The 24,313-nt window shown below is 33.0% G+C and overlaps 2 protein-coding genes across 7 annotated transcripts in view; both read left to right on the forward strand.

The window, feature by feature from the left end:
- LOC105227105 (phospholipid-transporting ATPase VA) overlaps positions 1-17,194 on the forward strand; it is a 67,539-nt gene extending 50,345 nt beyond the window's left edge. For 5 of the 6 annotated variants that reach the window (XM_049462349.1, XM_049462344.1, XM_049462345.1 and 2 more), the window contains 12 exons: positions 1,534-2,207; positions 2,263-2,650; positions 2,704-3,032; positions 3,095-3,467; positions 4,233-4,388; positions 9,853-10,021; positions 10,077-10,247; positions 10,303-10,488; positions 10,548-10,748; positions 10,821-11,008; positions 11,087-11,227; positions 13,683-17,194. In XM_049462349.1, coding sequence (XP_049318306.1) covers positions 1,534-2,207; positions 2,263-2,650; positions 2,704-3,032; positions 3,095-3,467; positions 4,233-4,388; positions 9,853-10,021; positions 10,077-10,247; positions 10,303-10,488; positions 10,548-10,748; positions 10,821-11,008; positions 11,087-11,227; positions 13,683-13,731 — 3,025 coding nt within the window. In that variant the 3' untranslated portion in view covers positions 13,732-17,194. The remainder of the gene's footprint in view (positions 1-1,533; positions 2,208-2,262; positions 2,651-2,703; positions 3,033-3,094; positions 3,468-4,232; positions 4,389-9,852; positions 10,022-10,076; positions 10,248-10,302; positions 10,489-10,547; positions 10,749-10,820; positions 11,009-11,086; positions 11,228-13,682) is intronic. The other variant, XM_049462347.1, reaches the window with a different exon arrangement.
- LOC125775614 (uncharacterized) overlaps positions 1-24,313 on the forward strand; it is a 231,184-nt gene that overhangs the window by 91,413 nt on the left and 115,458 nt on the right. The gene's annotated exons all lie outside the window — the stretch shown is intronic.

The following is a 24,313-nucleotide window of genomic DNA, read 5'->3' on the forward strand; positions in this document are numbered from 1 at the left end:
GCCAAACGCAAGTTTGAAAATCTTTACATTATGTCGATGCACATTAGGTATATGGGAGCTAGGGAAAGAATTGATCCGAGTGTACCCCTTTTTGAAACAATCGCATTTTTGTTTTGGAGATACTAATTATGCAAAATTTATTACAATAGCTTCATTCATCTCAATACAACATAACAATATTGAAATGTAATGCAGTAAATTTCATTATATTTCGTCGAGTAGTTTCTGCGATATAGAATTTACCTCTGTCACATAGAATCTGTTTCCCTATGTGTGAGATGTACCTCGCCTATTTTCGTATGTCGGGTATGGTTCTCATCTGATTCCATTTTTACAGAGTCTGCGCAAAAAGAACAACTGCCCTGGAAGTTTAATGGAAATAGCTCTCTTGTTTTGCGAGACATGCACATTAGAGCTATTAGAGAGTGGGACCACGTTCTCTTTTAACATTAAAACAAATGCCCTCCTCTTTTGATTCTCTGTATTAATTTGTAGTTTTTTTTATCTTAATTAGAGCTTAGGTTTTTCACTTTGTATCCTTTCGATTAACAGCCTCTTGTGAGCATGAAAAAAATCTGAATGCGCTCATCTACAATACTAAACTAGTCTAAATTTCATCAAGGTATCTCAACTTTTACTGAAGTAACGCTGCACCGACGGACAAACAAAAATTCATCGGTTTCATTCAATTCGTTTCATCATCTCGATTTTGTTTATATTTTTATAACTCGATATTTATCTCAGTTAGTTTTAGGTGATACAAATAACCGTTATGTGAACAAAACTTGTATATTCTATAGCAATATGTTGAGAGGTTAAAAACAAATTTAATAGTGTAAACCTTTTAATCAACGATTTTATCACAAGAAGTGAGTTCATAAAAGTATTTTCTCTAACTTAAGCATAAGTGTACTGCATTTCTCTCCTAACACATACATATCTAATTATCAGATTTCAACGAATTTCAATTAATTCATGTTTGAAACTTAAATCGTAAGGTACCAATGACTAGAGAGAGATCTTTCTCACTAATTGAATTAGAAAATATTTTAGGTAGAAAACAAACACAGTATTCGACTGCTAAACTTTACTAAATGTTACAGATTTAGAAAAATTATGTTAAGGTTAACGCTCTTAAATCTTTAAATTCTTTTCTTCACATATTTTTATACAAAATTAATATTAAATAAAAAAAATGTCGTTCAGTAAAACAGATCGGGCATATTTGCATCCATCGAACATTACACATCCATAACACCTTTTTCTTGTCTTTATGTTTGCCATAAATGGTATTGACGATCTTCCATTTGTACTATTCGATTTGGTTTTTAGTTGTTTTCTGCACTTATTTTTTCCAATTCATAGAATAAGGCTACCAAGGCTCAACTACTATAATAAAAAATCGACAAAAAAATTAAAAATCAAATATTTCGTTCATCCACGTTTATGGATTAGTGCTAAACATGAACTTATAATATTTAATCATATTATTAAATTTTATGTTTTAAATAGAAATTTGTCTATTTCTATTAGGTGTGTGATAATTTTACTGATATTATGTATTGTGGGCGCAGTTGGCTGCAAAATGTGGTTAAGCTCTTTTGAGCAATTTCCTGTACCATATCTACCTTTTGATGTTCACCCAAGCTACGAAGGTCTCTTGACTTTTTGGACATACATTATAATATTGCAGGTGATGATTCCATTGTCTTTGTACGTTACTATTGAATTATGCAAAATTCTGCAAGTATACCACATTCACAACAACATTGACTTGTATGACGAGGATACAAATAAAAAAACAGAATGCCGTGCGATGAACATTACTGAAGAGTTGGGGCAGATACAGCATATATTTTCAGATAAGACAGGAACGCTGACTGAAAATAAAATGCTATTTCGACGATGTGTTGTCAATGGCATAGACTACGGTCATCCCCCTTCAGAGCTGGAACGATTGCACTCAAAGCCTGGAATACCAGCACCACCGCTGATAACTAATTCCACATTATTAAATGATATGCTAGAGTTGATAAATTCTGGTCAGTATTTGTCATCAAATGCCCAAAGGCTACAAGAATTTCTTTTGGTAATGGCAATTTGCAATACGGTGATTGTAAGTGCCACACCACATCACGATTTGATGAATGCCAGTGGCATAATTGAAGTTCAAGGAGCAGCCAACAATGATTCAGTAATACTAAAAAGTAAGTGTTGTTAATAATGTTTCTCAATTCTACATATAAAATTGAATCATTTCAGATGTAAAGGACAACCATATTCCTTTACAACATATAACACAAACAGATTCATCCGCTACATCATTAACTAAAGCTAATAATAATTTAGCATCTGCTATACCAATTGATCGTTATACTCGCTTAGCTGAATCACGTTCAGTAACACCATCACCACCACCAAACCTTGCCTATGTTTTGCCAACCCATACACATATTCCATCGTTATCCCCAATAAGCAGCTCAGCAGAGACTACACCTACTTCTGATTCACCTCCTATGAAAATGAAGTCATTTTCAAATAGCATATCACCGACAGGGCGAGCAAAAGCAGTGATAAACTCCAAAATAACTAGCCTTACCTCATTCTTGAATGTAAAGGTTCAAGCAAAAAAAATTACAAACAAGTTAAAGTAAGTAAGTAACACACATATTAAAAATATATTAAAAATATTTTACTTGTCAGTCAAACAAAAATTCAGCAATCATTTAAAACGGCCAACGGTAGACCTTTGTATGAAGCTGAGAGTCCAGATGAACTGGCGCTTGTAAATGCTGCTTATAGTTATGACTGCTGTTTAGTCAATCGAAGTCCAAATCATATACTAGTTAGCATTCCTAATTCTGGAATGGTGGAGTATGAAGTTCTAAAAATTTTGCCATTTGATTCGAGCCGCAAGTGCATGTCAATTGTTGTGCGCCGTACAGGAACACAAGAAATAGTGCTTTACACAAAGGGTGCTGACAGCTCTATTATACCCGTATTAGTACCGTGCGCTCCAAATACGACAGAAGGTATTAGATTTTCGATAAACTAAAAAAAAATAAAATAATGTTTACCAAACGTTTTGTGATAGGTTTAATGCGAGAAAAAACTCAACAGCAGTTGGACCGTTATGCTCGTGATGGTTTGCGTATATTAGTTATGGCAAAACGAACATTGAATTCCGCCGAATATACAGAATGGTGGGCACACCACCAAGAAATTGAAATGTCGTTGGAGAATAGAGAACGACGCATTCGTGATTCTTTTGCGAAGCTGGAATGTAATTTGACATTACTAGGTGCTACAGGAATTGAAGATAGACTTCAAGATGGTGTTCCGGAAGCGTTAGCTGCTCTGATTTCGGCTGGTATATCGGTGTGGGTGTTAACTGGCGATAAGCCAGAAACGGCAATAAATGTTGCTTATTCTGCAAAACTTTTTACTCAACAGATGGAGTTATTGCGGTATGTTCATCTTATTATTATTATGTTGTGACTTCATGTATTGTTAACATGTACAGTCCATAACAAAAAAAAAATAATATTAAATTAAAACGTAATATAAAAAAGTAAATATAAAACAGCACTTTAATTCGTAATAAAATTAGTTTAGTATTATTTTAGATAAATTATAGAAATACAATAATTTCTATTATTATTATAAAATTTAATTAATATGTATTGTCGTGGGAAAAGAATAATTTATGTTTGCTATTAATTTAAAGTTGTGGTTAATATTTTAAGAGAACCAGCGGTATTGGAAAAAATAAGTCGTAAAGTATTAGGAACTCATTAGTAAATCCCAAAACCTACGGGAAAGCGCTCATTCTTTACAACAACCAAGGAAAAATAAGCTATTTGACGTGTTGTGTTAAATTTAATTCTAAAATTTTCAAAAATGCAAAAAAGAACGTAGAAAATATTTGTGAAAAGAGTTTTTAAAAATTCTTCTTCTTATAAGGTATTTAAAAGCTATGAAAGCTCCTACCACTATGAAATATGATCTGTTCATAGAACTTATGTATTTTTTTCCAGTACAAATAATCATTTTCAGTCTCTTTTTGTCTCACTGCTTGAAGTATTTTTAATTTATACTAAAATTGTTTAAATATTTCACGTACTCTCGTACAATCCAATTTTTATTGTGGACTAAAATATCCTAAAAAAATGGAAGGAATTTAATTCAAACGTTTTTTTTTATTGACTATCCTAATTTATTATTATGTTCAGTCTAACGGCTCGCTCTCGTGATGCTGCGGAAAGTGCAATCAATTTCTACTTAGCTGATTTGGATACCAGCAAATCAATATATGATACTCATACCCGACTGAAAACACGTGCTTTGGTTGTAGACGGCAAAACTTTGACTTTTATCCTGGATTTACGGTAAGTATTTGCTAATAGTAATATGTGTATAAAGTTAAAAACCTTGTAGCAATATTATTGATATGCAGCATATCTTTTTTAATGTATTTGGATTTAGCTTAGAAGTCTCGTTGGCATTCTTAAATAAAAACATAAATTAAATATAAACTTTTACAATTAAAAAACTAAATGTTTCAAAGTTTTTTGGGATTAAAAATCTAAAGTGATGTACTTATTGGTGTAAAATTTTCCCTTATATCTTTATTAGTTTTGATTTGTATAATATATTTAAAACTGTGCTATATGGGCATTAGTGGTTGTATCACATAAAGATTACAGGATAATGTTATTCACCAAATTTGAAATTGGCCGAGTAGTCCCCCGACGAATGGAATTTGATCTATTAGTGGGAGCTTCCGTACCATTTTTTGCTTTAAGAGGATTCTGGTTTAGAAATTCGAAAAAATCGATTTTTTTTTGCATATTTTTATAGTATAATCCTTCAAGAAAATGTTCCTTAGAGAATTTTTCGAAATTCAAATTATTTTCCGAGTTACAGCTCAATTTATGACGCGCCGACAAAACCGTTTCGCAGCCTTTCTCAAACTTTAAACTCGTTTTTCTCATCACTTTTCTAGAAACGGTGTGCATGATATCTTAAGTTCTACTAAACCGATTCACATGAAATTTTACACAGAGCTTTCTTATACATTATAGTATCGCACCACGAAGAGCTTTCGAAAGAACTTAAAAAAAAAATTTCGAACCACAAAAAAAAACAGGGAAAATGCGAAATATTTTTTTCAAACCTCTACCATTTTGTAAAAAAAAAATGTTTCAACAACGTTTCGTAGTGCGATAACTACACTTTTACTCTTCACGGATTTCGCATAAATTTTCATTTTAGGCCACGGAAAGGATTTATATCCTGTACTTCAGGTTTCATCAGTCGAAGTAGAGACTTGCAGTTTTTTTTTATTTAATTTTTTTTCTTATATTATTTATGTTTTGTATTCATAGAATATCAATAAAAAGCATGAAAAAAATGGAAATGGATAGTCAAAATAATTTTTGATTTCTTTTATCGCGTCAAAAAAATAACAAAAATTCGGGCGTCTAAACCAGAATACCCCCTTAAAATATAATATAACGTTCCTTCAGTCAGATATTGAACTTCAATACGTACATTTTCACACAGTATGATAAGGTTCTAGAAGGACTTATTTATAGCAAGCTCATCTGCATTCAAATAATTTAAACCCCAGATGCCCCTCCCGACTAAAATGATATAATTAATTTCTGTTTAAGTTATAGCATTTTATAGGTTTTCGATTAGTGGTGTTTTGTGGGCGTGGCAATCTAATTGGTTGTGTTGCACATCTCTAGTGCTAAGATATTTTAATTCTTAGTTCAGTTATCGCTTACACGAACAGACAGATAGACATCTGAAATTCAACTTATCCTGATGTTTTTGATATATGTGACCTGGTCTACGGAAAGGGGGCTTAGGTGTCAAAAATCAATTTTCAACGAGAAACTGACGAAACGAGTTGTTTATTTTTAACAGCTGTTTCCCAGAAAACTAGTTTTCGCACGTTAGCTCCCTTTTCGTAGACCAGGTCACATATGTATATGCATTAGGGGTATAACTTTTTTGCAACATAATATTTACATGGCCGTACATAATGAGCAATTGTGAAAAAATATTAACTGCGTTTTTACTTTTTTGTTTTCTTTCAAAAAGTTCCCGCACCAACGCAATTGAATTTTTTTTATTTTGATAAAAAAAAAAATGTGCAAAAAACGCCTTTAAAGTTTTCAAATCCCATAAGCCTCAATGTAAAAATTTGCACTATTTTGTGGATATCTCAGAAACCATGCATGATATTGATATAAAATTTTGATACGATATAAAAAACTATAAAATCTACGTTTCGGCATAATTAACTCAAAAAAAGTATTTTTTGATTATTTTGCAACAAATATTATTTATTATTATTTATATATAAGAAAAATACAGTTTTTGTTAATTCATTTTCTTTATTTTTTATTAAACATATATTTTATTTAGAGTTAGAAGCAATAAACTTAAGATTTAAACTGCGCTTAGATTTACATTTCGGATAAATGTCTTGTATCAATTTGATGGCTTTGATGGCAATAAATGAGTCTTCCTTCACCCAGTGTTTTAAAAAACATTTGTGCGCTGCTTTAAAAGGCTTTACCGATGTTTCTAATTTTGTGAAGTCATTTGCATGAAAACGGTGGTCGGAAAACCATACGTCATACCAAGCGCCGCATATAAATTGACAAATAGGCAACAGTTTTGTTCGGTGTTTGGCAATGAGTATGAATGTTAAAATGCAAAGTATAGCCCTTGAGTTCCAACGGGCGTTGCTTAGCGATGGTAGAGTCTTAAATTTTATATAAGGAAAGATTTTATTTTTTTCATAATATTTGAACGCTTGTCCCAGCTCATACAGATACTGCATGTCATCGCGCCATTTGATGCATCTTACTTTCAATTTTTCTTTGCCTTGAGCGAAACTTTGTTTTAGAGCATCGAAATTATTGATCATTTCTGAAAATATATCGTAGGGAATATTTGGTGATATTGATTTTCCATCCAGTGACTCATCCATTACATGTCTTAAAATCAGATCTAAAATATGATGTTGACAGCCCACATATTGCGGTTTGAAAAGTATTTTTGGAGTGAGACAACAACTCCATTTTTATGTCCTGTATTGACGGTTGTTGTATCACACACAATCATTCCGATGGAGCCCCACAGTTGAAAATTATCGAGAACTTCCTTGATGCCTTCAAATATGGTTGAACTTCTTCCATTATCAAGATCCAAGACCGCCAATCTTACTTCTCTGAACTCATTTTTTAGCACCACGGCCTGTATTTCTCTTTTACCGAATTTCTTCTCATCAAAATGAAGACACCAAATATTATTCTTGAGTGAAGTCTTATAATCTTCTTCCAAATGTTCTGCTGCTTTTTTTGCTGCTTTTAAAATTCCTGGCTGTGTTGGTGTTGTTATATTAACTCCTGATTTCGCCAATTCTTTGCATATTTTAGCAGCATTTTTGGTGGTCACATTGGCAGTTGTTACTATTTTCACTGCTGCCTTTGTTGAACAATTCGCTTGTTTAAGCCTTGAAGGTACTTCAAATTCTTCATAATTCGGGACGCAGCAATCATCGTTCGCGTCGCTTGATGATATTGAAGATATTGATGAGTTTAATATATTATTATTTTTGACGGAGGTATTTTCTTTCATTTTGAAAGCTATGGATGGGTGAAGCTTTACATCCTTAGTAGTTGTGTACCCAACTTCTCCGTTCGTTCTTATTTGGAGTTCATACAGCTCTTTATCTTCAGTACCAAGCCACATACCGTTTTTATTCGTTACATCAAATAATTTGTTGAATGCGATTACCATGTTTGTTTCACTGCGTTTTTTTAACGATTTCTGGTATGTTTCTATGAGTTTTTGTATTTTACGTTCAAGGGATACTTTTGCTATGATTGGAAAATTAAGTTTTGACCACAAATCAATCAGTTCTTTTCCAATAATCTTGCACCTCTTCACTTTGCTTTTTTCAATTTTTGCCAATGCATTGTATCTTCCAATTATAGCGGCCTGCTTCGGAATTTTGCACAATTCGGTTAAACATTTTTCAATGTTTACTATTTCACGTCTTTTCGTTGTACTTTTTTTAAAAGCAACTAAATTATTTGTCCACACTTTTGAATTTTTAAGAACATCTTTTTCACTCTTTTTAAAAGACATTATGTTTTTGATGTTAAATAGTTATTTGTCCACATTCAATAGCTTTCGCGATGCTGGCTAAACCAAGACTGGTAAAGAGTAGCAATATAAAGACAATGAATACAAAACGAATTGAATTAACTGTAAAATGTTACAGTTAGTCGACGCTTATCGCATATTTACGTTGCGTGAGGAAGAGAAGCAACGACAATGAATACAAAAGCAATTGAATTACTGGGAAAATATTACAGTTAGTCGACGCATATCGTAAAGTTTTGTTGTGTGGTTTTGCGTTCTTTTACGTATTTGATAATATTCGGTGATGCTTTTTTTTCTATTTATGGGTGTATTATTTTTTTTCACAAAATGTAGAAATATTTCTGCGTTTTCTTATCGGAATATTGCTCCCGATAAAGAAATCATACCTACTCAAAAAAAAACGTTTTTCGTGTTAATGATGCCGAAACGTAGATTTTATGGTGTTTTATATCGTATCAAAATTTTATATCAATATCATGCATGGTTTCTGAGATATCCACAAAATAGTGCAAATTTTTACATTGAGGCTTATGGGATTTGAAAACTTTAAACGCGTTTTTTGCACATTTTTTTTTTTTTATCAAAATAAAAAAAATTCAATTGCGTTGGTGCGGGAACTTTTTGAAAGAAAACAAAAAAGTAAAAACGCAGTTAATATTTTCTCACCATTGCTCATCATGTATGGCCATGTAAATTTTTATTTTTGAAAAAATTGTTAAAAGTTATACCCCTAATATGCATACAGAGTATTTTTAAGTGTATACCATTAGGTGGACAAAACTATTATATAAACATAAACACAATATGAGTTTTACTGGAAGAGACAGTTTCCCGAAAAAATGTCACCATGTTGTATAAATTCGCTTTGTATAAATAAGAAACGGCTATGATTAAACATATGTTTCATGTATAATTTTATAATTCACAAAATGCTTAAATAAATCGAAAGCCTTTGCATTATACTCCATAATCTCAAAACTTATGTAGAGTAAACGAGTTTATTTAATTATTTTTAATATGATAAAATTACACTGTGGAACATTTTTGGGATTATTGCCTGGGGGGTGAGAAATTCCAAGTCAAGGTGATGGTACTAGGTCAGTATAGAAAAACCCTCAAAGGGTTTGGCGTTCGTAGTCAGTTTTTTTTATGACCTTTTAAATTTTTTCCTTATCTTGATGTTTTTTCGCGAACCACTTGTCCGATTTTGATGAAACAAATTTAGAAAAATTAAGAATTACAATTTCTATTTGTTTTTATTCAAAAAAGTGTCATTTATCGCCTTTTTTATAAATTTTCCCCAATAACTCCAGACTTCTGGCCATAAACTACTAAAAAAATAAAGAACATTTTTATAATTTTTTATTTTTATTTTATTTATTTATTTTAATAAATATTGCCTAAAAAAAAATTATGAAAAAGGACAAGTGGTTCGCGAAAAAACATCAAGATAAGGAAAAAATTTAAAAGGTCATAAAAAAACTGACACATACGAACGCCAAACCCTTTGAGGGTTTTACTATACTGACCTAGTACCATCACCCTGACTAGGAATTTCTCACCCCCAGATTTGCTGTTGTACTGTGTTATTATATTAATTTAGCAAATAATTTTTCACAGAATTGTTAATAAGTATATTTTACATTGCAAATTATTTTGTAGATCGAAACTCATAAGACCTTTCCTGAAATTGGCTAAAAGCTGTGCATCTGTGTTGTGTTGCCGTTCGACACCTCTTCAGAAAGCATATCTTGTTAAAGTGGTAAAAGAAGAGTTGCGTCTATGTACCTTGGCGATTGGTGATGGTGCGAATGATGTGTCAATGATACAGGTTTAGTGAATTTCAGTTATATATAATCATTTATTGTTCATATGTCTTTGTAAAGATGGCAGATGTTGGCGTTGGTATTTCCGGTCAAGAGGGTATGCAAGCTGTTATGGCCGCTGATTTTACGTTATCACGCTTTCGCTACTTGGAACCTTTATTGTTAGCTCATGGATACTGGTGTTACGATCGTTTGTCGCGTATGATACTTTATTTCTTCTACAAAAATGCTGTAAATATTTTATAAGCTTTTGATTTTTTTTATATTTACCCTAATTTTTTCTAAGGCGTTCGTGTTCTTAATATTTTGGTACCAACTATACTGTGGCTTCTCTGGATCTGTTATGATGGATCAAATGTATCTGATGTTATATAATTTAATATTTACTTCTTTGCCGCCGCTTGCCATTGGTGTCTACGACAAACGCGTGCCTGAGGATTTTTTACTACGAAATTGTTATTTATACAAACATGTTAGTACGCAAGCACAAAATTTTAAACTATCTTATGTTAGTGTCTAATTTTTCTTTAGGGTCGTTTGGGTCTTGCTTACAAACCGCATGATTTCTGGATAGTGCTATCCGATTCGTTATACCAAAGTTTAGTGGTATTTTTCATTGCCTTATTCGCCTATGCGGAAAGTGATGTTGGCATATGGGAGTTCGGAGCAACCATAACAGCTACCTGTTTATATACGAATTTAGTTCATGGTGCACTCGAAATTAGATCATGGGTATTTTATTTCAATACATTGTAACTGTAATAATTTTGTTAAATTAGGTTATTTTTTGTTTTTTTTTTGTAGACTGTATTACATGTGCTCTCTATTACCATTAGTCTTGGTTCCTTCTATGTTTTTTCTATTATTTATAATGCAACTTGCGTAAACTGTTTTGGACTACCTTCTACTTATTGGGTAATATTTCGCTGTTTAGGCTCTCTAGTTCATTGGCTTGTGATACTTATATCGACATTGGTGGCTGTCTTGCCTCGGTAAGCTATTCACATTGCACCATCGCAATTAATCAAATATATTTGTTATTAAATAATGTCACGTAATTTTTATTGCAGGCTGTTGTTTACGACAATTAAAAACTCATTATTTCCTGACGACAGTGCAACAGTTTTGTTGCAGAGAAAAAAAGACCGGAGTAGAGGTGAGGGTTTGTTAGTTGCTTGGTCAAGGTCAACATCAGCTTCATCAATTTATAGGTAAAGAACACACAACACACAATGTAACCGACAATTACCTGCTATGCGTTTCCATAGTAAAATATTTGTTGCCTCTTGTAGCTTACTAGGATTTTGTATACATATGTATTTGCAAAATGAGTATAATTTGGTTTCTTTCTTAAAAAAATATAAAAATAAAGTGTTAAGAAATTCCTTAGACACATAAAAAAAAAACTTTAGTTTCACGTCAGTTAAGTTTGTTTATATTTTGAAATAAATAAAATTTTACTTACATACTTTGACCCAATTTATCTTCCATTTTGGGAGAGCGACTTGATGTTTTCGAAACTTTGATAATCTCATAACTTTTAAGCCCATTTTCGAACGGCTGATCTACTGAGACTGATCCACAGAAAACGATCGTATTAGAAAGAAAAAAACTTGTCTATACAGGACAGGACAGGACAGTAAATCCAAAGCTCAACCTGAGTTGGATTTTCGCGCGCTGAGCACGGTGAACTATAATATGGACACTAGGTGTATATTTGAAAATTATTCTACAACTCTGCCGTCCTTTTCAAAGTAGTCCCCTTGGGCAGCTATATAGCGATTCCAGCGCGTTTTCCATGCTTCGTAACATTTCTGGTAACGCTTCGACTGGGATGTCCGCGAGTACTCTCGTCACGGCCGCCTGGATGTCCGTAATCGACTCAAAATGGGTTCCTTTGACCACCGATTTCGTTTTAGGAAACAAAAAAGTCACAGAGTGACATGTCGGGCGAATAAGGCGGATGAAGGATTCAGTTATCTGCGATGTCTGGGCGCACCCTGTTGACTCGTTTTCGCAATATTTCGGGTACTTGGCAATAGTAGACCTGATTCACAGTTTACCCCGGTGGAACGAATCTTTTTGGACGATTCCACGGCTATCAAAAAATGTAATAATCATCGTTTTCACCTTCGACTTGGGTGGGGGGCGCGGAGACAACCATTGTGAGCTTTGGCGTTTGGTTTCCGGGTTTCCATACACTCTTACAATTTTAACGTACGTTTCCGAAGCTGTTTCGCCCAATCTGGCACACAATTTTATCGCGACGCGTTGCTCTTGATTTCGTTTTTCCATTTTCGTGACGAGCACTACAAACACACGTCTACTCAACTTCACGCAGCAGGCGAACTAAACAAGCTAGAGCGATGGTACATATATCAATGGAGAGGGAAGGAATGCCGGAAAAAGAGAAAGGAAATTTCAAGGTCACAGATTTACCACAGTCGCGGCAATAAAATCAGCCTCATTACTTGTCAAACCTAGTATAATATATATATTCTCCAATATTCTACATATTAAAAGCTTCGGATACTAATGCCTAAAAAAATAATGGGAATTGAAAAAAGAAAGAAATGTTTTATAAAAATTTGTAAAATAATATAGTTTTTTGTTTTGATTGCAAAAAGCTAAATTATCTTACTACATTCTTCCTTTACTTTGAAGCATTGTAAGGGTCATGAATATAATGCTTTATACACAAATATATACTATAGTATTTAACCCTTTGTACTCGGGGCCTTTTTCGCGTGGCGCACCAGCAACTCGAAGCGTTTTGTAGCATATTTGGGTAATTTCTTACCCCTAACTTAATATCTAACTTAAAATGATTACATACATAAAGCAACACATAAAACTTTTGTATTTTAATATTAAATGCATATTTACATATTTAAGATGATAATTTTTCAAACGTTACTCTTTTTTTTTGACTTCTGAAACCTCTCACTTCGTCACTACTGCTGTTATTCTCTGTATTTTGAATCCGTGAAATCAAACTTTTCTGCACGTGAACTTAAGGGGGGAGCCTCGTTTAGAGGCTTCAAAAAATCGATTTGAGAATTAAGTTAGTATGTTTTTGCAGTATATGTAGTAATATTGGTTGCAAATGTTGTGTGTTTTTTATTTACAATGTTATTCGTTTAACATTTCATTTTAATTTTTCATATTTACCTTTTTAATTAGGTTACTGGTTTTATTTTAATATAAATTTAGTATTTTATGATTGACGTTCTTAGAATAGGATAAAGAGTGTATTGACAAATGTTTAATTCATATTCATATTTAGATATTGTGTAAGTTTATCCTTTAGGATGTTACATAACATCTTAGACGTTAACTTATATTTATTAATAGTTTCACGCCTAAAACAGTTATATTAAAAAAATTTTTTAAAATTTTCTCAATTGTAAAGTTTTGGATAAATCCCTCCCTTCTATTGTTTTGAAACCCCAGTTTTGATGTTATTTAATTATTATCTTATATATTTATATACCATCCTGTTTTTTGTTTTCTTTTTCAATACTAACAATATAAGGTAAAAAAAATATTCGAAAAAATCACGGATTAAATTATTATATTAAGTCAATTCTAATTACAATTATAATAACAGTAGTTGTATGTATATATCAGCATTATTTAAGTATGGTAATATTGTAATATTTACAGAATCACCGATTATGGGTCTAAGAATCAAATTATAACAACTATTTCTTGATAAACGCTATCGAAGCAGATATTTTATACGACAAAGATTATCATCGGGACATTTAATGCTGATCAATTCTTGGAAAATAAACACCTGTAAAAAGAGTTATTCAAATAAATTAATAATGGTGTGAAAGTGTAATACTGATATATACACGAGTATGACTGAATTATTTAATACATAAGTTCAATAGTATGTTCTAGGTTCGTTTCTGTTATTATGATAATAGCCTAAGGCTATATTAAAATTTGTAAGTATGTGAAGGTCTCCTTGATATACATGTAAATATTTTTATCGTATTCTAGGGTAAATATGTGTAATACTTATATATTTTTGTTAAATTCATTTGTATTATAACTCCAATTATTTTAGTGTAATATTAACTTAAAATAATTTGTTCCAGTTCTTAGTATATTATAATGATGTATTATGAATTAAATTTATGGTATTCCATTATAATTTATTTTATTATGAATCATTATCACGGCTCTGTAGAGTATTTTCTGACTGAGTCACAATATGAAGATAATCCATTATGTTATCAATTTATCTAAAAAAGTATTTTCATCAGTTTATTGTTTTTGTTATCAACAACATTTATGTTAACATTCCGAGAACTATGCAGGTTAGTAAAATTATATATATAATGTCAGAATATCCTAAAATTTGATGATTTCTTGAATTTCTATGTAATTCTAACTTCTAGTTTGATTGTTTACAAATTCGAAATTCAAATATTTTTTTTTTTTTCAAATATCTTGTTTAAAAATACTAAACTTTTACATGTTCAATTAAAATTAAAGTCTTTATTGCCCTAATTTTATATTACCTTACTTTACCGTTTTCTATTCTTACATATCAACATGACGATTTTTATACTCTTGCAAAATGTTGCTACAAGAGTATAATACTTTTTTTTCATTTAACGGTTATTTGTATTACCTAAAAATAATCGTGTTAGATTAGGTTATATACATATATATAAATGATCAGGATGATGAGTCGAGTTGAAATCCGAATGACTAGCTGTTTGTCCGTCCATCTGTACAAGCAATAATTAAGATATACCTATTTCTAATATTATGAGTCAATGAAATTTGGTTCACGTGTTCATTGGCCAAAACGTGAGGCCTATTAAATGAAAATCTTTAAAGTGCCATAGCGAAGTACTAAATTAAGACATAACACTCTAATTTGGATCGCAGTAGCAATGCCAACCCTTGGACTAAAACTTAAAACAAAATGGGCGAGGCCACACCCACCAAGAGGTTTAATATGCTTAGGAGAAATCACTTAAGCACCCCAATCGGCACCGTAAAAATTTATGAAATCGGGCGATAACAGCGCCTACTCGCCATATAATGGTTCCGTTAAAAACCACTAAAAACGCGATACATAAATAAATAAATACTCCAAAGGCATTAAATTTTACTCCTAGGATTATACAGGAGGCATTTATTAGAGCCAGGGTGAAAATTTTGCGATAAGCGGGGCACCACGCACATTTCGTTGAAAACTCATATTTGAAGACCTACTTTACATTACTATGTTCCACTGTGAAAATGAGCGAAATTGGATTACAACAGTGCCTACGTCTCATATAAGCCAATTTTAAATTCCATCTGATTCTTTCACTTTCCAGTATGCAAATCAATAAACAATGCATGTAGGCCAAAACTGAATGTCGGATAAAAACTTTTCAAGCCCCTAGATACCGAATATGTGGATCAAAGTTCCAATTGCGAACTTTTTATTGAAAATATCGGTCATTCTCTGAGATACATTATAGAAATTCGGAGAGAATCTTTTCTAAGTAGTATGCCTGTATAGCCTCATATACTTTATAAAAATATTTTCGAAATTCCAATTTAATTTATATTTATTATATCGCCAATAATCGGATGAAAACTTCCCATAGACCTCATATAATTTACAAACCTTTGCATCTGAAGGTATTTCCCTGGTTAGGTCATAGCAATTTGCAAGAGTATTAAATGTTCGGTTACACGCAAACTTATTTTTTACTATATATGTATATGGATAGTATATATACTTATTCAGCATAAGTCAAGAATTTAGTAAATTTCTAAATGATTTCATCGAACAAGAGTCCTGAATTCTTTCGTAACATTTTTTAATATAAAGTTTTGCCAGCACCTGAAGGAATGTCGCCGGCTTTGATTCCTGCAAGTTGCAAGAGTATAAAATCTTCGGTTACACCCTTCCTTACTTGTCTTAATTCATATTTTTCAAAATGAATTTCAAACATTAATTAACTAATATAATTCAATCAGTTCTATATTCTAGATACGTAGTCGACCAACTTTATTATAATTATTAATTTGTAAAATAAATTAGAAAAAACGGTCAGATGTAACCTTAAATATTAATAATTTCGTAATTTATGTTAAAGTGTAATAGTTTGTCTTGTTGTTTGTTTGAACATAGTAATTTTGATGGTAGTTTTGTACTTAATTTCAAAAACCACCATTTTCTGACCGTCTAATTTACTGGCTATAACAAATCTCAGATAGAACAAAATATAAATCAAACAAAAAACGAAAAACTGGCGTAATGTGAAAAAACTTTCTTGCTAAGGCTGTGATATGTGCACTCATTAAAAAATTATAATTCTAGATCCTGCTTTTAATTATAACATTTTCGTCTTTGAATTTATGGGAACATGGCTATGTTCGTAAATGCATCATGACTTGCAGCATAAGCAACAGTAGCAACACTGCAAGTTTGACGTTTGATACTTCTTATACAATTTTTGACAATTTGCAGATACATTTGTTTGCATTTTTGAACGCGTATAATACTAAAATGGAAAGTTTGCTGAATCTAACACTAGACGAAATTTGTGAGCAAAGAAATGATAGATTTTCTTTAAATTTAAGAAAATGAAGGTTATTGAAGTCAAAAAGAAACATTTTTAACTTCGGTCACAACTTTCTTCCACAATACATTTTTTTTTCCTTCTACCCGATTTAAACTCGTCCTCCATACTCAACCGTACTCTCAGCAATAACTGTGTCTCCGCATTACTAAGATTTTCACTAAAAATTTAAAAATAATAATTTATACAATTATTATTAACATAATTTAACTAAATTTCAATACAAAAATTAAAATAAAACAGTTTTGCACTTACTTTTCGTCAGACATCGTAGTTAAATGCAGTAAACAATTTTTTGATAGAAATTATGAGTGACAGCTGATAGAAGTGTTGTCTTTTTGAACGCTTGATTATTGCAGTGCTGCAATATTGGCATTTCTGAACGTTCTGTTTGTTATGCAATCGTCATGATGCGCGTCATGATGCATTTACGAACATAGCCCATATTTAATTTGATTACAATAAAAACAGGCGTAAAATAAAATGTTTTCTAAAATTAAAAAAAGTTGTAATGCCTTATTCCTATTTCTCTTGGTAACTGTACATCTAGCTCTTGACAGTAATAAATATAAATACATTTTTCTGAACTAAAATTCTTTGTAAATACAAATACATATGTATGTATGTATGTATAGAAAAGAGCTGAAGAGCTATGACAATATGTATACGTTCAAAAAGTTTAGAGAGAAATTACATATGTATGTGTTTATAAATGAAAGTATTTTAAAAGAAAGAAAAGGAACTCAATATAGATTTAATTCTGTAAATGTGGTATGCTTAATATTATAATATTGATAGTTTTTCAATATTACTAAGCACAATAACACGTATATATGTATTATATCGAAAGGAAATTCTAAAATAGCGAATAGTTTAATTATATTAAGTGAAAGCGAATCTTTCGACGATCTACTATATATAATTAGTAATGCTAATTATTAATGAATAAACTGTTGAATAAATAAAAATAATGTATTTTTAATATAAACTAAATAGTTTTTTTATTGTATTTAATTATTACAAAAGGGGGTTTCTACTTCGGTTTACATTTCCAATTTAATATATAACTATCATTTAATCCCTTGAATAGATATTAACAATATCATATAACAAAATATATAATATTTAAACAAATCCTATAACGGGATGATCATATATGTGGTGGTGATGTTAACCCAAATTTTGTCTAATTAAAGATTTTAATGCATTTTTGTTTTAGTAGATTTTGACATTTTTAGACAAACAATCATACCTGCCGAAATAACTTTTTTTAATTTTGACTAGAAATTCCCGTCAGATATTTTCCCATGAAAATATTAATAGCGGGTATTCTAAATATGGTTCTACCACATTCATTATAATTCCTTGTAAGCAAAATATGAGACTAACATACAAATGAACTATGCAACATGTGCATCGGCTCCGAAAAACGCATCAAAACTGTTTTTTTTCTTTTATTGATCAACTTTACGCACGGCTTCGATCAGCTTACGCTCAACGCTGTCAAACAGCGCAATTAGAGTTCGCAAACTATCGATAGTGTTGAACAATCGCGACTATCGATGTTTTATTCCAGACTACTATCAGCCGCTGTCTTTTAATTCGCTGAACTATGTCAATATCGTCGTATATCTCATACTGCGAATCGTTCCATCGAATGCAATATTCGCCGTGGACAACATGCAAAGGACCATAAATCTTCCGCAGAACCTTTCTCTCAAAAACTCTTAACGTCGACTCATCAGATGTTGTGATCGTCCATGCCTCTGCACCATATAGCAGGACTTTACTTCCCAAATGCCTACTTAGTCCGAAGTAGCACCCGTTGTCAAGAGATATTCTGCGTTGAATTTCGGCGCTGACGTTGCCGTGAAAATTATCACCTCCTACGAAGTTATGACTGTCAACAGTGACGTGGGTGCCAAGTCGCGAATGCACGATTGTTTGTTTGATGAGAGGAGATATTTCGTCTTGCCCTCGTTGACCATCAGACCCATTTGCTTCGCTGCTTTATCAATTCTGGAGATAGAAGAACTAACGGCGCTGTTGTTAAGGCCAATGATATCAATATCATCGGCATACGCCAGCAGCTGTACACTCTTATAGAAGATGGTACCTTCTCTGTTTAATCTTTCACACAATACACTCGATAGATCCTTAAATCCCATTTCTTGGATGGCGGTGATGTCAGCCTTCACTCTAACGAAGACATCAACCGGGTAGGCAGCGGCACTTTCTCAATTAAGGGACCGGACATTCCAAGTGCATGCCCTCAAATCGTAAACCTTAGTTCGTTTACCATGGTCATCATCAGAAGGGGGGTCTCCCATCCGAGGCGGTTTATACTTTTTCATTGGGGGCGTTTTTACGTGGCGGTTCCCAAATCAAGCGCACAACCCTGTGGACTTTAGCTCGTCTTCAAAGGAAGTCGTGAGCTACTTGAGCCATATGTAAAAGATTCGTTTATGATAATCAAAGAACTTCCTCACTTGCGTGAACTTCTACACATGACTCCATCCTCCGAGTAATACCTACGTGTTAGTGAAATTGACATTTTCTTAAATACCTTTTATTTTTTCAACTTGGCAAGATTGTTTATTAATGTCAAAGTGGAGCTGAAGTGCGCCTATTCGTTCGTTTCCACCTTAATATAAACAACCAAACGATTTCAGCTTTAAGTGTGCTAATTTTTGCTTAAAAAACCTAAATAAAAGTAAAATTTATAATAATAATAATACCCAACGGTTAGCCAAGTCATAAAAGGCAAGAGAGTTTTAAGCGTTGCGATCTTAAGCTGCTCAGCTACAGAAACAAAAATTCCAAAAGCCAAAATTAAAAATTAAATTAAAATTTTATTTTTTAAATGTTACTTGTTAAGAGTAGATAAAATAATTTTTTTAATTGTAAAAAGTGAGTCTGTTAATTCTATATTTATTTCAATGTTGACAGTGTAATTTTTAATATGTGGAGTGAGGAATATGAGAAAATTGTGTTAACGCATTGAAATAAAATGTGTTATTTATACAAAAAATTGGACTTTTAAATGTCAATATTTTAAAAACTATAAGTCTTAGCCATATTTATATATATTCCTTATCTGGAGAGTCTCCTCTCCTCATTTATAGCAGAATACATTGTCAAACTATGACCGCCAATGTAATCGGAATCGTGCCTTCATTAGCAGCAACTTCAACTATGGACACATTTTTAACAAAAATGACAAAAGGTCATAAATGGTTCAATGTACATGTATGTTTTACTAATTAATTTGAATTTTTTGTTGAAATAAATCAAGTTATAATTGAATAACTAAATTTTGTGGAATCGTCCGTGTTATTGTTTGGCGTCTGACGAAGAAATTGAAGGAAAAAATATACAAAGTGAAAGAATGGGATTTTTAAAGTTTGGAAGTACTTTAGAAGGCCCGGAAATAAAAAGTTTGCCAAATGTCTACAGTGTGGTAAAGAATATAAAACAAACGTGAATACAAGAAATCTTTTTGACCACCTAAATAGATTTCATTCAAATCTAGAGAAGGATGAAGAAGAAGACATTTCGCTAAATATTCGCCAATCTAACCTAAGTTAACTTCAAATTAAAGAAAGTAGGTGAGCAGCTAATTTAATTGTTATTTATTTATGAGAGAGGCTTCTTATTTCAAATGTGCCATACAATATGAAGAACATTCGAAAAGAAAAGCGGAAATTGATTCCGCATTGCTTAGATTACTTGCTCACGACTTACTGGGTACTGTGTTTCGGCATTCCGTTAAAATTTTAAATCCTAGATATATCTTACTTACTCCCAATGATTTACGTAATATACATTATAAAAATCATTACATGGATTTGAAAAAAAAATTGAGGAATATATTTCCCATGTTGCCTTGACGACGGATGGTTGGACACCATGCGCTCTGCGGCTCTATCCACAAACAAATTGGAAGATGTAACCAGAGCAGAGAACATAAAGACATAGAGAAGGTGCAGCCAGAGATAAAGAGATGCCCAACTCTACTGAAATTATACCAAAAATATATGTGAACGGAGGGATTTGTTGCCAACGGTCAATATCGTTAATAAAAATGTAAAACAATGAAAATCAAAGAAAATGCGAAATTTATATATACGAGTATTTCATGAAACGTTTTGCAATTTGATACATTCTTCTTCTTCTTGATTGGTGTAGAAACCGCTTACGCAGTTATCGTCGAGTTAACAATAGCGCGCCAGTCATTTCTCCCCTTCGCTACGTGGCGCCAATTGGATATTCTAAGCGAAGCCAGGTCCTTCTCCACCTAGTCTTCCCAACGGAGTGGAGGTCTTCCTCTTCCTCTGCTTCTCCCGGCGTTTACTGCGTCGAATACTTTCGGAGCTGGAGTGTTTTCGCCCATTCGGACGTGAGGACCTAGCCAGCGTTGCCGTTGTCTTTTAATTCGCTGAACTATGTCAATGACGTCGTATACATAATTCGTACAGCTCCTCGTTCTATTGAATGCGATGCAGACGTTGTGGTTGGTGTCGATGCTGGTTCCAAGATAGAGGAAAATATCTACAATTTCGAAGTTATGACTGTCGTGGGTGCCTAGGTGCGAGTGCGACGACTGTTTGTTTGATGACAGGAGATATTTCGTCTTGCCCTCGTTCACTACCAGCCCCATTTACTTCGCTGCCTTATCCATTTTGGAGAAATAAGAACTAACGACGCAGCCAATGATACCAATATCATCGACATACGCCAGCAGCTGCACACTCTTATGGTACCTCCTCGGCTTAATTCTACAGCTCGAATTATTTTCCCCAGAAGTAGGTTGAAGAAGTCACACGAAAGAGAGTCACCTTGTCTGAAACCTCGTTTGGTATCGAACGGCTCGCAGAGGTCCTTCCCGATCCTGACGGAGCTTTTGGTGTATCTCAACGCCAGCTTACACAGCCATATTAGTTTTGCAGGGATACCAAATGCAGACATCGCGGCATAAAGGCAGCTCCTTTTCTTGCTATCGAAGGTAGCTTTGAAATCGACGAAGAGGGGGTGAGTGTCGATATTCTTTTCACGGGTCTTTTCCAATAATTGGCACATGGTGTATATCTGGTCAGTTGTTGATTTACCAGATCTAAATCAGTTTGTTGACGGTGGGCTTTAATCTTTCAATACACTCTTTAGAACCTTATACGCCTCCCTTTCCGTGGATTGGGCAGAGTACACTTAAATTGCAATCGTTGGGCATGCTTTCGTTCGACCATATTCTACAAAGAAGCTGATGTATTCTCCTTTTCAGTTCTTCGCCACTGTGTTTGAATACCTCGGCCGGCAAACCCATCGGTCCCACCACTTTGTTGTTCTTCAAATGGGTAATTACTATTCGAACTTCTTCATGGTTGGGCAATGGAACGTCTGCTCCATCGTCATCGATTGGAGAATCAGGTTCGCCTTCTCCTGGCTCTATGCTTTCACCGCCATTCAGCAGGCTGCAGAAGTGTTCCCTCCATAATTTTAGTATGCCTTGGGCATCGGTTGCTAGATCACCTGTGGGGGAAGAGCTTTTCACTGATTTGGTCAGTGCTTGATTATGAAACTGTGTCTTAGGGAATTGAACGTTCCAAGTGAAGAAACGATCATTTGCAACTCCGGTAAAAGTAGTAGTCGATGTGTTTTATAGCAATGATGCAAATTAGTCGGGTGAACCGAATGCATAATGTCTCACAAGGGAGCAACTGAAGGACTAGATCGAAGCTTGCAAGATATTCGGAGCAATCGAATCTTGAAGGATGGTGTTCAAATATCATTGAACATGCTTACTTATCAGCAAAGCCGAAATTCTACTGAATATAAATATCTATTTATATATTAATATACTTACATACATACATATATACATAATGCATTTCCATGCAATGCACATCTAATAATAATAAAAATGCATGGGACACAAATCATAAATTTACAGAAGAGATAACACACACACACACATGTATTAAATTGTACATTTCAAAATAACCCCATGTCAAGCAGCAATAAACAATATGCTGCAATAGATACAAACATACACACATACACATATATTTAGTTATTTAAGATAGTTTTAAAATTTGTATATAAGCAAGAAAAATACGAAATAAAATTAGAACGAATAAATTCTCACTCGATGAAGGTCTTTTCATTTCCCCCCACCAGAGGCAAGGAATGATAAATCTTTATAGAGTTATAACCAGATGGATTGGTCCTCTTGTTGGCTGGTGATTTCCGGACGTTGCCGATTATCTAGCGAGGTACATGCCTCAAGGTTTCAGCGTTATGAGCGAAGGTAGAGTGCTTACAACTGAATACTAACATAAGAGCTCAGCTCTTCAATGATCAGGAGTCCGCATTTTTCGCACAAACAATTCGAAGGTCGCATGCCGACAGATATTATTGGCCAAATAATTTTTGATAGCCTATTTAGCAATGTTGTTAGCTCAGAAGATAATCTTATTAATGAGGTATTTCCTGACTAAAGAGGATCGACCCGGTATCCATTCTTTCTAGAGGGACCAAATGAGAGGAGGTGTTAATACCTAGAAACCCTATAATACCCACAAACTTACCCCTCCAGTTTAAACTCATAAAATTTTTTTAAAAAAACTTTATCTATCATAAAAAATAAATAAAAGTCAAGTAAAATAATAATCCGTTATGTCAATCATCAAATTATATAAATTGATCCTTCCGATGTTTAAATTTAAATTATTTTGCTTCTGAAAATGTGAATAGTTATTATTTTTACTGTTAATATACAATTTATACTACCTAATAAACCGCGGGTACCACCGCAGAGTAAACTGGTACGGACATAAGTGACAACAAAGACAACATTTTTCGCAAAATTGTCGATTCAAACAAATCCTGTAAACTCCGCGACGATTCGCGAACCCGGTAAAACTGGCGCATCCTAATAAAACAGCGCAATTCACCACAGGATGCTACTGCAACGCAAAACCAATAAGTCACCACACCTATACCAACCCAACCAACAAAAGGAAAGACAACGGGGAAGCTGACACAATTCGTACGCTAACACTCGAACAGGCACTGCGCTTATCACAACCCTACAAGATATTCGATTCTACGCGCCACATCAATATCTTCTACCATCGCTCAGCGGTCCGGTTTGCGAATCATAACCACTCGCTTCATACATTCGGTTTTCGAATATAACTTTATATTTTGTATACATACATACGTCTTAAGTAAACAATAAATTAAAATGATTATACATTTAAAACGTGTGAGCATCTTTATTTAAGTGCGAAAGTTGTTAGTATTATTATCAGGTTAAACACCACTGTCGAAAAAAAAGTGATTTGGGTATTTTAAAAATAACTGTTGAGCAATTTTCATTTCCTAATTATTTTTAGGTTCTCAGTTCCCAAGGTCTACTATATCATGCATATACAACGCTAAATACGTGTACTCATATAATAAATATATTCTTAACAAATTAATTAACAAAATCATAATCTCACGGGTGATCAATAAAATATATGTTTGTTCTAATAATATGTGTTTATATATAAGGGGTATTCAGACCGAAACCTGTGAATTTGGTACTTCTTTAGTTGATACTTCGTTAAAAGGCTTAACTGGGAACATATCTTTTGTGTATGGTAAATTTTATTCCGAAACAGCTGATTCAATTTTATTAAAGAGTAAAAA

The sequence above is a fragment of the Bactrocera dorsalis genome, chromosome 1 (genome assembly GCF_023373825.1).
Source record: "Bactrocera dorsalis isolate Fly_Bdor chromosome 1, ASM2337382v1, whole genome shotgun sequence".
Taxonomy (NCBI): Eukaryota; Metazoa; Arthropoda; class Insecta; order Diptera; family Tephritidae; genus Bactrocera; species Bactrocera dorsalis.